The sequence below is a fragment of the Sarcophilus harrisii genome, chromosome 5 (assembly GCF_902635505.1).
Source record: "Sarcophilus harrisii chromosome 5, mSarHar1.11, whole genome shotgun sequence".
Taxonomy (NCBI): Eukaryota; Metazoa; Chordata; class Mammalia; order Dasyuromorphia; family Dasyuridae; genus Sarcophilus; species Sarcophilus harrisii.
The window spans coordinates 124,313,706-124,330,208 of NC_045430.1; the positions used below are offsets into that span (position 1 = coordinate 124,313,706).

Here is a 16,503-nt window from a genome sequence, read left to right on the forward strand (position 1 = left end):
AGCAGGTGACAAGATGTCTCATGTGAAGAAAGCAAATTAGGCCAATATAACTGGATCACAAAATATGTGGAAAGAAATACAGTATTAGACTCTTGAAAGATGGAAAGAGTCCAGGTTAGGGAGGTTTTTCTTTAAATATCAAACATAGAGATTTATATTTGATTGGTTGGGTAGCAGGAACACTCTAGGATCAATGGAATGCGAGAGCCAGAGAGTACAGGATGATATGGTCAGACCAGCTTTTTGAAAATCACTTTGGCAATTGAGTGGTAGACAGACTGGAGTAGGGAGAGAATTGAAATAGGAAGACCAAACAGAAAGCTAGTGCAATTGTCCAGGCAAGAAGTGATAAGCCTGAACTATTGTTGTGGTAGAGATAAGTGGGTATATACAAGAGACAATGTGAAGTTAGAAACAAGATTTGTTTAAGTCCCAGCATCAGGATCCAGTAGATGTTTGAAAATACAAGATAGTATGGTTCTCTTAAAAAACGACAGATGGAATAGCAGATTTCTAAAAATGGATGGTCAAAAGTCCCATGCAGTGAGGCAAGGAAGACTGAGAATTTGGCAGATCTTGTGCATTACTTCAAGATGTGGTGGAACAAATTAAATTCCTCACTTTACTTCGGTGATCTGACATACTAAACGTGCCAATTAGTCAACCATTAAACCTGACCCACTGACCCAATGCCACAGTTGAGTGAACTGAGACACTCTCTGGGTCAAGGATGAAGAGAGCATAGATTTAGAGCTGGAAAAGATATCACCTAGTATAGGTCCATTTTACAAATGAGGAAACTGAAATTCAAAGAATTTAAATGATCAGTCCAAGACCACATGGATTTAAAGTATCAAAGATGGCATTTGAAACCTGGTCCTCCAAAGCAACTATTCAAATCAGAAAGGGATGGGGAAAGAGTCCTTAATCAGATTGGCTGTTTGGTATCAATTTGTTCTACTGTATTTTCATTCTTCAGCCATTAGTTTTGGAATCATGGATAACTGATCACAAAGAGGCTGAGAAATCTATCCAGTGCTCATCTAAGCTAATATCTATTGCTTGGCTGACAATGAATGAGGTTCTTCTACTTAACATACCAGAGAATTATATCAGAGCAATCATTCTTATACTTAGAGACCTGTTTAATTAATATATTATTGAAATGTAACTTCTTTTCTAACTTCTTTTCCCAGAGAAGCATATTTAATGATCATGAATTGGATGAAGTAATGGTAAGTTCACCTTACTTCCACAGAAGTACATTAGGAATCAGATACAGAATGACTTTGCTGGAAATTATTATGTGGAAATCAATTCTGTTGTTTTCTTTGTCTTTATTACTGACAGGGTATTTATCTGACTTTTGAAATGTTTCCTTTCATAACCTGGGAGAAAGATTATAAAATTTAGTGCTAAATTATATAGTGTGAGAAATTTGTGAGTATGAGAAATGCTAGTAATATGTTTAATATCTTCAGGTTTGCCAATGACCCAAATATTCTTTGGATGTATTTGTGCTTATTTTCCAACTTAACTGATGGTTTTGATTTAAATGAAAAGAGCACCAGTTACCTGGAAGGACAAGAGCTTCATATAGGAATAGTATTTTTTAATATTAAGTAGCCCAGTGCCCTAAAAAGATAAGAAGACTTCAAAAGAAAATTGCTTCAATTATTCTCAAAGCTCTGATCTAGAAGGATACCTAGAGAAGCCCTTTGTAGGATATGAAATAAAAATTAAAATCATGAGAATTTTTTTTTCAGTACTTGTAGTCTAGGGACCCACTGCTTATAGTAATCAAATGACTGAAAGTTGTCACCAATCAGTCAGCAAGAATTCATTAAGAGATTTTTGTGTGTGAGAATAGCTCACATTAAATAGCTCACATTAACTTCTCCATGTAAATAAAATTTAACTGTGAGTAGTATTTCCCATTTCCTCTAATTCACCATATTAAATAAGATTAAAGAATTATTTATTTCCTATCTATTCTGGTCACATCTAGTTCTCTCATACAACAAGATTACCATAGTCTCTACGACTAACAAGCACTTATTAAGCATATAGTATATGTAATAAGCTTTAACATGAAAATAAAATAGTCCTTGTTCCAAGGAGCTTAATGGTCTATCACATTATGTACAAGAACTCTGGTTAAAACTGACCATTTCTTTATTTTATTCCCCCAGAGAAGGGGGGGGCGGGGAACAACCATTCAACTTGTATCCTTGATACTATCCTTTTGCAATTGCTTTGGCAATTTTCTCCTAATTGCCCTATCTCTCCTCAGCAATTTCTCTTTATCTACTGCCTCCTTTTTAACTTCCTACAAATTTGACTTGTTCTTCTCTATCTTCAAAAAAAAAAAAAAAAACTTCCCTTTAGCTCAAGGAGCTCTTCAAGTTATCCTCCTCTACCTCTCCTTGTCACAGGTAAAACTTTCTCATAGGCATTCTTAACCTAGGGTCCATGAACTTTATAAAAAATATTTTTGATAGTTGCTTTTTAATATAATCCTATGCATTATATTTTATGCATTTAACAAATTATTCTGAAAAGACGTCTGTAGGCTGCATCAGATTGTTTTGCAATTGTTTTTTAATGTCTTTTATATTAATTATTTAAAATTTATCTTAATAAACCATAGTTAAACACTATGTAAATAATTATAGTAATACTATGTGCTTTTCCTATAAGTATGATTATTTCATTCTTAATCATTTCAAATATTTATCATCTTTTTTCTCAACCACAGGAAAATGCTGATGACCAAATAACCCTTTACAGTTATAAAGTTAAATCTACTGTTACATCCCGAGTGGCCAACACTGTTGTCCAAAGCAAAGTGGTGAATAATTCTCCAGATCCACAGAATGTAGAGTTAGAAGTTCAGATACCCAAAGGAGCCTTTGTTACCAACTTCTCCATGTGAGTAAACCTTCACCAGGACTTCCTATTTCCTCTATTCTATGGCTCCATATGGAATAAGACAGAAAGATTATTTACTTCCCATAGACTTTAATGAAACTTAGTTCTCTCATATAACAAGGTAACCAATGATGAGAAGAAGAGAATGCTAAAAAAGAAAAATCAATTACCATAGAAACATAGTATTGACTTGACAGAGATTTAAACCAAGCCTAAGAGAGATAAAAGTGGCTTGCCTAGGGTGAAACAGTAACTTAGTAGCAAAGCATGTTTTTGAATCAATTTCTCTTGTCTCATATTGCCTTTCTTTCCCCATTTCATTATATTGGCTCTTATTATAAATTCCCATATCAAAAAATATGACTTTGTATAAGATGCATTTCCCTCAAACAAGTTCTAAAATTATTTCATAGCCCAAAATGATCCATGAAACCCTTTAAATTATTTTAGCCCTCCACCTCTACAATTTTTTAAAATCAAAATGGAAGAAAATTTTTAAAGTTAAATACATACTAGAAATCATATTACTGATTAAGCCAATGGTCCATTTATTTAAAGAAAGAAAAAAGTAACAAGTGTTCTTGTTCAGTCATTTTCTATCCTATCTGATTTTTCATAGACTCCACCATTTGGGATTTTCTTAGCAAAGATACTGAAGTGATTTTACCATTTCCTTCTCCAGATCATTTTATAGATGAGGAAAATGAGGTAAATAGGGTAAAGTGATTTGTCCAGGGTCACATAGCTAGTAAGTGTTAAAGGCTAGATTTAACTAATTCCAGACTTGGCACTGTAGCCACTGAGCCACCTAGCTATCCAGGAGAGTGTAGAATGATCAGTTCTTATGTTTACTAAACCTATACTCGTACCCTATTGAGTAGTGAAAAACTCAAATATGATTATACCTTTAAGAAATCATCCTTTTTTCTAAGGGATGGATGACTCTAGGGCAAATTGTGAAGTAGACAAAATTAATTTTGAATGCAAAGCTGGATTTACAAGTTGGCTACCTATTTATTGAGATTTAAGGAGTTCTGGATAAGGCTTAGAACAGTTTCAGGAGGTGGAGGTAAAGAAGTCCTTTATAATCTCAAAGGGATCAATAAGTGGAAGAAGTTAGATTAAAAGGGAGGACAGCAAAAGATAAACTTAGCCTACATTTAGCTCAGTTATTTGTACACACATTTTCTGTACTAGTTCCCCATACAACCCTTCCAAAGCCCCTTTCCCTCCAGTTCAAGCATCCAATGCTCCCATGCTACTCTATGTTCCTCTAGAACCTTAGGGAACCTAATAAATTCAAAATTAATAGTTGAGGATTTAATAATTCCTCCCAGGCATATTGACATTTTGTAAAATAGCAAGAAATCCAGTAGTTGGCTTTCAGGTATCTTCAAGAAGACAGTGCAATAAAATAGGGCATTAAAGGGTTTGGGCTTTTTGGGAGGGGACCTTTCAGTGTCTCTAAAATCACACTAGACATAAAATGTTCTCCCCAAGCCTTGGCTCTTATGGTTTGTTATGCACTTGTTTATTAAATCAGACTTCACTTTTTGCTGTTTTTCACCCACTATTCTCTGTCTTCTAACATCTTGCCTTTACCTGTCCCATATGCCTGACATGCACTACCTGCTCGCTATACCTCCTAAAATGCCTGGTTTCCTTAAAAATTCAACTCAAGCAACAACTATTTTAAGACTTTTTTGGTTCCCTCAGATGCAATTGCCATCCTCACATATTTTGCATATGTTTATATACGTACACATATGCTCTTTCCCCTTTAACTTCCTTTGAGAGCAAGATATGGTTTCATTGTTGTCTTTTAACTCCAAGACCTAGGATAGCACCTGCTAGATTAAAATAATCAGAGATGAAAAATGTAAAGTAGTTATTATTAGGTTGGTCTCATTGTATCTGTTTCCTAACTATATTTTTTTCCTCTTCTTTTCTAGGATTGTGAATGGAGTACCATTTACCAGTACCATTAGAGAAAGGACTGTGGCTCGGGGACTCTATGCTCAAGCAAGAGCCAAAGGCAAAATTGCTGGATGGGTGAGGTAAGGGCAGGGCAAGAGCTCATGTCTTTCTCTTATCCCTTGTTATAAAATTCTTTCTGTTATCCTATTCTTAGGATTATCCTCTTCTTCAGTTACAAATTATGTGATCCTTAAAGGGAATTATACCCCTTATTATATAGGAGAATATCATATTCTCCTATTTCTCACATATGTCATTAAATCTCTCCATTGTCTGCTCCAAAAGTGGGCATAGATATACCTGAACTAACTGGGTCACCAGAGGCAAGCAGCATAAACGGTGTTCCCAAATCAATTTTCTAAAATAAATGCAATTGATGAGAAAGGGAGTAAAACCCTAAAAATACCTCAGAGATCTTGGATATCAGAGTTTGGGACACGGACCCCATGGGAGAATATGCCTGTCTTAATGGATTTTGAGTGAAATTTTATATTCTAGGACACAGTACAAGGAGGGACCAGCAATTTTCCTCATTTGCTACATAGAAATCTGGGGGAATGCCTCTTCTCATAGCTTTGATACCCAGAAGGAGGAAGACCCTCTAGTTGGGATACTGGGTTCTTGATCCTAGCTATAGCATTCTATATATATTTTTTTTTGGCCATGGCTTAGAATATAAGGGTATCTGTCAAGGCCCTTGGCCCCAAATCTGGTCAATAGATAATGCTTCTAAACGAATACTGATGTGACTGAGAGGCAGAAAATCACAAGACAAAACACAGTACAATATAGAAACTAATACAGGGAAAATGAAGCAAACAAACTTTGTTGAGAGAAAATATTTTCAATATGGGGAAGCTAAGTAGTGCAGTGGATAGAGTGCCAAGCCTGGACTCCAGAAGACTTCTCTTCCTGAATACAAGTCCAGCCTCAGACACTTATTAGCTATGACCCTAAGCAAGTCACTTAACCCGTTTGCCTCCATTTCCTCATCTGTAAAATGAGCTAGAGAAGGAAATGACAAAGCACTCCAGTATCTCTGCCAAGAAAACCCCAAATGAGGACATGAAAGTCAAATTTAATGAAAGGACTGAACAATAAATATGACACACCCAATACAAGGCAGTCAAGAAAGACAGAACCAATTCAAAAGATTGAAATACCCAGTGGAATAAGGTATCAAAACCAGGAAAGCCTGCTGGCTTTTCACAATATTCTTACCTGAGTAAAAATAAGATCAAAATAGATCAAATAGGGTAGAATTAAACTGGGGTCCAGCCCTACTGGGAGAAAACATGTTTTATTAAATTCCTATTTTAATAAATTATTCTTACTGGCCATATGCTAAGCTTAACTCCTCTGAAGAGCAAAGTACTGTCAGCATCCTCTTTATCTCAGGGTCCTACCTACTCTACTTCTGACAGAGATCCAGCAGATGATTGAATTGTTCTATCACTAATAGGTCCTGTCTTTCTGCTAAGCTTGTGATTAGTTTCCCAAGTTCCTCATCTATTTCCTTTTTCTGTAAAGTGGTCTATTTCAGGAAGAAAATTTGAACTTTTAAAGTAACTACTATGTGCAGACATTGTGCTGTTAAGTACAAATATTATTTCACTTAATCCTCACAACAACTCTGAGAAGTAAGTGCTCTTAGTTGGTATTATTATTATCCCCATTTCATAGATAAAAAAAAAAAAAACTGAGGCAAACAGAGCTTAAGTGATTTGCTCAGAATTATATAGCTAGTAAGTATCTGAGATCAGATTTGAAATCATGTCCTCCTGACTCTGGGCCCAGAACTCTATCCATAATGGCACCAAGTTGAAGAAACATCCTGTGTTGCAGCCCTTGGAATAATGTTTATTTTTATGGATAACACTTTCAGCAGTAACACTCTTGATATGGAGAATTTCAAAATCGAAGTAAATGTCCTCCCAGGATCTAATGTGCAGTTTGAGCTTCATTACCAAGAAGTGAAATGGAGGAAATTGGGATCCTATGAACATAGGCTCTATCTGAAGCCTGGTCGATTAGCCAAACACTTAGAGGTAAGAGCTTATTCACATTATAGACACATAATGCCCAAAAAGCCTTCGTGAAATTTTTAAAGATTTAATATCTTAAACTTCATTCATTTTGAGACCTGAGTGCTTTTTCAAAGAGTATGATTGGGAAATATTAATTAGGAAGCCAAGAAAAGAACCCCAAGAGGATTCATCATCATACTTTGAGATTATGCATAAGAGAATCACTTGATGAAACCAGACATACCTAGTCTCAAGAAGAAAAGATCAAGCATTTGAAGGGTTATCATATGGAAGGCAGACTTGCCAGCCACATTAAATTTGTTCTGCTTGGTTTTAGAGGGAAGAATAAGAATAAAGAGGCAGATTTAGGTTTGATACAAGCATAAATTTCCTAAAAATTAGAGCTAAACAAAAGTAGGAGGAAAATAGCTCGGGAAATAATGAGTTCTTCTTTACCAAAAGTTTTCAGGCAAATGGTGAATGACAGCTTTAGAGGCATTTTTTAAAGGGGTCCAGTAAGGATTGGACTAAATAACCTGCAGGATATCTTTTACTTCTGAGATGCTATTATTCTGTGATGAACTGAATCTAGGATTCATATCTGTTAGCATACTATGAATTTTATCAATCTGCAGTCTTTCATTGATTTATTTTTCTAGGTACTTTTCTGATGTGATTTCCTAATATGTAGTAGTCAAACACTTTCTCTGTATTTTTAGGAGAATTAGACAACCTTTAGATTATTTCCCTCGGTTCTGTCCTCCAGATCCATCAGCTTTGTTGGCAAAGCTTCCAAACATTATTCCACCTTGGTAATTTTTTTACTTGTTTTGCCATTTCTCCCACCATTTCCACAATTTTGTTCTCCAGCATAAAAGTATTTATCAGTGAAGTCAGTTTTATTTATATTGTTCATGAATATTTCCCCATTGTCAAGATTTGTCATTATCTTGTCTTGTTCCTTTTTTGGTTCTTTGGCTTTTTACTTATCCACGTTGATGTGTCTTGCTCAGTCTCACTTCTGATGCCATAGTTTAATTCCTGATATTTTGTATTTGTCTCTTTCCTTCAATTTCAATTCATTGTATTTGAACTTTTATTTTTTTACTCATTTCTCAAATTGTTCATTTTCATTTTCTGGGAGCCAATTTACCTTCAAAACTTAATACTTATTACTCTGAGGTTTTTGTATTTTTTTTTTTTTGTATGTCTATGGCTCTTTTGTAGGAGGATTTTGAGGAACAGTGTCTCTTCCAAATTATTCTGCCATCTTCTGAAAATTCTCTTAAAAGTTTTCTTAAAGTATTTTTAATGTTTTAAATGCCCTTCCTTCATGCTTCTAGGTAGATATATGGATTGTTGAGCCACAAGGGCTTCGTTTCCTTCATGTTCCAGAAAATCTTGGAGACCATTTTGATGGCATTCCAGTTATAACTAAAGGCAAACAAAAGGTAAGTTAAACATTGCATTGGTATCAAATAACCTAAGTGCCTATTAGTTTATCTGTTGTCTATCTTCTTGTGCCCTGAAAAAAATAAGAAAAGTTCAAGGCAAGGCAAGGCAAGATAATATTTAAATGTCATTTTTCTTCCTCTAGGCACTGTGAATTGCCTAATGTGAATAAATGAGGTATGACTATAGTCTAGTCTAGATCACAATGGGAAATTAAGAACAGAATCCCCAGAAATCTATTTCCAATATCACTCTATTTGGGGGTCTCAGTTTTCCCCAATAGGATATTCCTATCAGTGGACTGACTATAGCTTTAATAAAACTTAAAATTGTCTTGAAAATGTGATTGATTTTCAACTACTATAGCAGTCATGCAATTTGCTTCTCCCCCAGTATAGTCAGCAGAAAAAAACATCTCTCAAAAAGACAATATAGTCATCAGTAAAAACAGTTTTCATACACCATTTAGAAGATGATGGAGAAAACTGATATATATTTGTACATATTCCCTATACACAGCATTTTAGAGAATTTATGCAGGGGTATCATAGCTATGATAGTAACATCTATTTACTTCTTTAAGATTTACAAAGTGCTTTCTTACAAGTTCAGGGTTTGTTACTTTGTGATGTAGGTAATATAAACATTTTCCACATTTTACATATAAGGAAACTGAGGCTCAGAGAGGTTAAGTAGTTTACCTATAATCAATCAGCTAATGAGTGTCAGAACCAAGATTCAAATTCAGTTCTTCTGACTCAAAGTCCAACATTATTTCTACTTCATATGTGGAATGGTCACTAAACAGAACCACACCACTCATGCAAGCTACAAGGAGTGATCCTCCATCAACTCTTATCAGTCATCTATTATGTGTCAGACATTGTACTAAGTGTTGAGGATACAAAGAGAGGGAAAAAAACAATAGCAACAACCACAAAAACAGTCAAATGAGCTTACAGAGCTCATAGTCTAATGAGACGACATGCAAACAACTATATACAAATAAACATAACATACAAAATTACTTGGAGATGATCTTAGAGGAAAGGCACTAATATTAAGAAGGATGGGGAAGAAATTCTTGCAGAAGGTGGGACTTTAGGTGAAATTTAAAGGAATCCAGGGAAGTCAAAAAGTGGAAGTAATAAGAAAGAAAGTACATTCTAGACATGATGGACAACCAAAGAAAATGCTCAGAATCAGGAGATGAAATGCTATAGGAGCAAAGAAGAAAGTGTCACTGAAATGCAAAGTACATAGAAGAAGGTGGGTAAAATAGGTAGCAAAAGTCCAGGTTAGGAAGGACTTTACATTTATGTTGCTGTTCTTCCCTAGGCACATGTTTCCTTTAAACCAACAATAGCTCAACAAAGAAAATGCCCCAGCTGTTCTGAGACTGCAGTCGATGGACAACTGGTCATCAAGTATGATGTGACTAGAGAAAAGAAAGCTGGTGAACTTGAAGTAAGTATATAACAATTCTTCTATCTTGGGAAATTTCTAGAAATAATAAATCAATAAATTTCTTACAATATAAAAAGACTACAGATTTAGTGACTTAAATTCCATTTCAAAGAATTACCGGGTCCATAGGCTTTAGAGAAAGGTCTAGAGTTGCATTTCTCTATTATGGTTCTTAAATAAGATTTTTCATATTAAGAGATTTGCTAATGTGAGTTCTGAAGGAAATATAATAGAGACAGAAGGTTATAGCTGAAGATAATGAGGGTCTTTATATTCTTTATAATATTCTTTATAGGATGCTGTAAAGATGAAGGAATCAGGTTATAGAGTATAAGATAAAGGTCAAATTAGGTAACAAAATTTAAAATGATAATTCATCAAATCCAATTCAGTTGAATAAAGAAAGATCTACCTAATGTCTAATATATGCATATTCTCACTGTTTATTAAGCATTAGGGATGGTAAAAAGTTTAGATGAAGTTTGGTACTTACTCTCATGGAATTCACATTCTAAGAGGTAGGCATATACATTAGGATAATACACAATACATGGTAAGCACATGAAGAAATCAGAATCTGAGAGCAGGAGGTGACCTCAGCACTCATTTAGTTCAACACATACATGAAAGGTATCTTCACTGTGATATTCCCAACAAGTTATTGTTCAGCCTCTGATAGAAAATTTCCAAAGAGGAAAACCCCATAACTTTTCAAGATGTACCATTCTATTCTTAATGTCTTTTCTTTTTAAGAAGTGTTTTTCAATTCAGAGTCTGATTCTTCTTGTACAGCAAAATAATGTTTTGGTCATGTATACTTATTGTGTATCTAAGTTATATTTTAATATATTTAACATCTACTGGTCATCCTGCCATCTAGGGGAGGGGGTGGGGGGGGGTAAGAGGTGAAAAATTGGAACAAGAGGTTTGGCAATTGTTAATCCTGTGAAGTTACCCACGTATATATCCTGTAAATAAAAGGCTATTAAATAAAAAAAAAGAAAAAAAGAAAAAAGAAAAATCTTAAAAAAAAAAAAAAAAGTGTTTTTCCTCACATCAAGCCTAAATCTGTTTTTGGAAACTTCTATATATTCCTTTTAGTTATACTCTGTGGGGTCAAACAGAAGAAAATCTGTTCTTTCATCCACATGACATTCTACTTGAAAACAGCAATTATGTCTCCTATTTATCCCCTAGCTAAATGTACCCAGTTCTTTTAACTGATCTTAATATATCACTATCCTGGGTGCCTTCCTTTGGACACACTCTTACAAATATCCTTCTTAACCTATGATCCCCCAGAATTAAACACAATACATTATATTCAGCTTGGATTTGTTTTGTTGGGTTTTTTTGGAGGCAATCAGGGTTAAGTGACTTGCCTAAAGTCATACAGCTAGTAGGCATCTGGGGCCACATATGAACTCAGATCCTCCTGACTCCAGAGCTCTATCCACTAGCTGCCCCTCTATGCTGTATAATGAAGTTAGAGGATAAATATCTCCTTCCTATTCCTAGGAGCCACATTCCTCTTGCTGTAGCCCAAGATTACATTAGCTAAAATTTGGGGCTGCCATATCAGATTGCTGATTCGTATTGAGTTTGTAATCCACTAAAACCCCTGATATTGTTCAGAATTGCAATCTAGACATACCTACCTCACCTCTTACTTATAAAGTTGATTGTACCCAAGGGCAAGACTTTACATTTGTCTTTATTAAGTTTCAACAGATTAGATTTAGTCCCATGCTCTGGACAATCTAGTTTCTGTCATGAAATGTGGGATAGGGTGAAGTAACTTCCCACTGATGGCCTCTTGATCATCAAAATACAAAGTGAGGTTCTGTGAAGCTTTAGGTGGGAAAAGTCATTACTGACTATAGGGATCAGGAGAGGTTTTTTGGAAGAGGGAGCTTTTGACTTGGGTTTTAAAGAGTGGTCAAGAATTCATTATAAAAAGTAAGGATTTAATGGACCTTTGTTGTATAGAATGGAATGGAATAGAAATTAATCTGATGAACTCATTTTAATTAGAGTCATTGGTCTTTGCAATGAGGAGGTCACTGTTGAAAAAAGGTTTCAGAAAAGTGATGGGGGAGAGACATTCACAAAATAATACTTGGTAGATGATGGGATTTCCCGAGGAGTCTTTCTGAGTACCAAGAGACTTAACATAGAAGAGGTAGCATGGCTACTTGTGAAAATGTGGAATTTAGTTCATTTAAGGATTTTTTTTTAACTAGGGTAAGTAATAATGAAAAAGGCTCCTTGAGTACTAGATCAAAACAGAGTGGGTAGCACCTATCATAAAGGAGATTTGTATTAAATCTAAAGCAATAAAGATTACGATAAGTATGCAATATATTAACATTTTAAGTAATACTTCACAGAATTGCTGAGAAGATTAATGAATAATGGTCCATTTCTCCCAATATGTCCATTTCTTATACATAAGCTTTTTTTAATTTCAAAAGGAAGCAATAGACATTTATCTGAAAAACAGAATGCAATGCAATTATGCAGATTTTATCTTTATAGAGTGATCAGACCCACATAAAAACTCAAAATCCTTTCTCATTCTATTACTTATTATATTTATAGCTCCTTAAGAAAAAACAATTCATTGACCCTAGACCAGAACACATTTACTTCCTAGTTGGGGGGGGGGGGGGGGGGGGGGGGGAATTATTCCAAAGGCATGTGGCTTTTCCTCCTAAAGACTGTTTCCCGCTGAACTGAACTGAGTGTTTCAGAATTGTTGATATGATCATTATTTATCCCTGAAAACAGGCCGCATGACTGGACTTCATTCTTTTATAGGTCTTCAATGGTTATTTTGTTCACTTCTTTGCTCCTGAAAACTTGGATCCAATTCCTAAAAACATTCTTTTTGTCATTGATGTCAGTGGATCAATGTGGGGAATTAAAATGAAACAGGTGAGTATTTTATAGATAGTGACTACAAGGCAAATCATGGGTGTGTGGGCAAGGACATATCTCTGCCCTTCATTGTCCCATCTCTATAAGGAGTAACATACACACACACACACACACACACACACATCCAAAAATGGCTATTGGACACTGAGATTCAATCACTGCAAATATGTGAATATGCAAATTCTGTTCCTTGAAAAACTTTAAGAATAAAATTAGTTAATTGTTTTCTTCAGATTATAAAACACTTCTGTTGTAGCCAGGCCAATTTTCAAATAATTTCCTCCACCTAAATATTTTTTCGTCTTCACTAACCTTTCCCAAGCTCAAAATTCATCTTCTCTAAAACGTTATCCCCAAATAACTCCATTTAACTTATCTTCTTTTATTCTACTTCCCCTCACACTTAGTAAGAATTCAGAATTATAGAATTTCAATGTTAAATAGATCTCCAAGTTCATTTGTTCAACTAATGGTCATCCAGCCTATAATAACTTTAACTGATGAGGAACTTATTACCTCCCAAGGCAAATGATTCCAGTTTTGAATACATCATATTATTAGGAAGTTTTCCTCACAACAAGCTTACTATGGCAAACTTTAAAGTGATATATAAATTCTAGTGGTATGTGTGCTATATAAATTCTAATTATTATTACATCTATAAGCTTTTTTAAAGCAACTTACATATATTATTTCATTTAAGCTCCACTCCAACCTTATGAACTAATACAAATATTTCCCCCATTTTACAAAAGAGAAAATGAAGATTTGGAGTGCATATATAATTTCCTTAAAGTCACCTTACAGATTAATGGTAAGACTGGAATAGGATCTCAGGTCTACTGTCTCCAAGTCTAGGGCTCTTTCTCCTATATTGCCTCTCAAAGATAGCAATTTAACTGGAGGAAAAAAAACACATATATATACTAGAAACAATCAGAGAATAGTTATTTAATAATATGAACAAGTGCAAGCTGATGCAGTCTAAAACATGTGTGAAATTTGCAAAGAAGAAAATTTAGATTTGTAAAATTCATTAATTTATATATCTATTAATTGTTCATTAATCATATGCTTAACATTAAATTTGGCAAAAAGAGGGCTATCCCCAAAAGTCTCTCAGGATCACAGATTTAGATCAAGACAACCAAGCTTCTTATTTTACAAGGAACTGTAAAAACTAAAAACTGCAAAGGTTAAGTGATTTGTCCAAAGTCACAAAGTTAGGAGAATCTGAGTCAAGATTTGAACTTGGGTCTTTTGACTGCAAAATCTGTATACTGTCTACATGGATAGTTAAGTTACATACAGATGAAACAATACTATAATAAACAGTATAGATAATTACTCAGGGAAAAAGATTGTTGGAGTTGTCATAAAAAGCTTCTCAAAGGACAGGCAGAAAGGGATTTAGTGTCACCCAGGTTTTTTACTTATATGATGGAAATTTCTCATTCTTATTTTTAATAGACTGTTGAAGCAATGAAAACTATATTGGATGACCTAAGAGCTGAAGACCAATTCTCAGTGGTGGATTTCAATCACAATGTCAGAAGCTGGAGAGATGAGCTAGTTCCAGCCACTAAAGCACAGATCACTGATGCTAAGAAGTACATTGAGAAGATCCAACCCAATGGGGGTATGTGCATTTGACCCAATGACTTGTGAAAAATAGCAACAAAATCTAAATTCTAGAGGATTCAGAGGGCATTGTGGAACATTATACATACATTTCTTTTATCTATAGTCTATATATAGACTATATACATAGTCTATATAGGCAAAATAATGCCTTATTTTGTATTTCAACAATGGAGTACTAAAATACAGTCTATAATTATCTAGAATGAACAAATATACTAGTTTATTAAAATATTTAATAAATATGATCTTTTCTCAAAAAGAACATATACACATATATAATGTATGTGTATATACACACACAAATACATATTATATATATATGTATATATATCCACCCACATATATAGACAACGCATACATATATACACACACACACATATTACGTGTGTATGTGTATGTGTATGTATCCCAGGAAGTTAAAGAACAGAAACATTGAAATGTAAAGAGATCTTCAGAAGCAAAATAGACATTCTCCACCCTAGGAAGGAGCTAAAGCTTGAAAAGCTCAATTCCATATCCACTTTATATTAATAATTGTCCTTTGGCCCTCCTTCAGACCTTCAACTTTGACTGAAGTCTCACAGGTATGATAGAAAGAGGGAGGAACTAACTCTTCTGTGTAAATAGTATAATAAATGAAATTGCAATCCTTAATCCAACATGAAAAATGTTACTCCTTTCAGAAAGGTGAAAATTTAGAAATTATCAGTGGTTTTGGATCTGAATTTTATGGGGTTTTTTTAAGTACTTACAACATTCATCTATTTTCACTACTGCGATCTATATTTTGATTCTTCACAAAAGCCTTTTGAAGCCATTATATAGTAATCTGAACAAAAGATCTACACAATTTCTATTAAGAGTGGGAATAGGGGGTTAAGAGGAAATTGTTGAGATCTCTGATTTAGGGTACTTTACATGGTAAAAAGTGGCCCATTAGGGGTTACTGAAATTCTAAAGCTATGAGAAAATACAAAGACGTGGAGAATTCCCTTCTCAAGTGGAAGTTTGCCCAGCTTCTGAAATTGGAGGCAGTTGGAAAGCAAACAGATATGATTTGAACAATGGATAAGTTATTCATGAATAATCACAAAAGAAAACTAGAATCAATAGTGTACTTGCTTTTGAGTGAGGGAGAGTATACAACTAAACAGTGTTTTTGTTTTTGTCTTTTTTAACAGGCACAAATATTAATGAAGCTCTTTTGAGAGCAATTTTTATTTTGAATGAAGCCAGCAACCTAAGGATGTTGGACCCCAACTCAGTCTCTTTGATTATTTTGGTTTCTGATGGAGATCCAACAGTAGGTAAGTCCCAATGGGAGCTCTATGATGATGAATATTTTCACTGATGGTCGTATCAAACTTTCTAGAATGAGCAAAGTACTGGAATTGAGAAATTCTGATGGCATTTGCCTTTTTTCAACTAATACTGTTCAATTGAGTTCAACATTTATTAAATTTAAGCTGTAGAGTTTTTAATAAATATTTGTTGAACTGAATTATGAAATTCAGGACAGTTTGGCATATGGGGCTAGAGAGTAAGACTTGAAGCAAAGAAGAACTAAGTTCAAATCTTGCTTCAAATGGCTCCCAGATTCTGAGGAAATCATTTAATCCCTAGGTTCCCTAACCATTAAGAGTATAAATTGCAAATAAAAAGCCAAACTGCAGTATTGGAGGGAGCTTCTTCATTTGCTGAATACAAGACACTGAGCTTTGAGACAATGATACAATAGTTGTTTATGTATATGTCTTCTCTCATATCTATAAAGCTGTCTCTCTAATGAATGATAAATACTTTATGGCCTTACATTTTATAATACCATGCCAACAATGTCAAAGTGTAAATGTGGTAAAGGTCTTTTATTCAGTCATTTCACTCTTCATGACTCCATCTGGGGTTTAATTAGCAAAGATACTATAATGGATTGCCATTTCCTTTTCCAGCTCATTTTACAGATGTGAAAATTGAGGTAAACAGGGTTAAGTGACTTGCCCAGAGTCATACAACTAATAAGTGTCTGAGGTCAGATTGAACTCAGGAAGACGAGTCTTCCTGACTC

General features: G+C 34.5%; 1 protein-coding gene across 2 annotated transcripts in view; it reads left to right on the top strand.

The window, feature by feature from the left end:
* ITIH2 (inter-alpha-trypsin inhibitor heavy chain 2) overlaps positions 1-16,503 on the top strand; it is a 43,398-nt gene that overhangs the window by 4,073 nt on the left and 22,822 nt on the right. Inside the window, exons 3-11 of one of the 2 annotated variants that reach the window (XM_023504689.2) lie at positions 1,197-1,235; positions 2,759-2,931; positions 4,884-4,988; positions 6,797-6,956; positions 8,279-8,386; positions 9,726-9,854; positions 12,675-12,791; positions 14,265-14,433; positions 15,620-15,745. In XM_023504689.2, the coding sequence (XP_023360457.1) occupies positions 1,197-1,235; positions 2,759-2,931; positions 4,884-4,988; positions 6,797-6,956; positions 8,279-8,386; positions 9,726-9,854; positions 12,675-12,791; positions 14,265-14,433; positions 15,620-15,745 (1,126 nt within the window). Of the gene's footprint in view, positions 1-1,196; positions 1,236-2,758; positions 2,932-4,883; positions 4,989-6,793; positions 6,957-8,278; positions 8,387-9,725; positions 9,855-12,674; positions 12,792-14,264; positions 14,434-15,619; positions 15,746-16,503 lie in introns of both variants that reach the window. The other variant, XM_023504688.2, reaches the window with a different exon arrangement.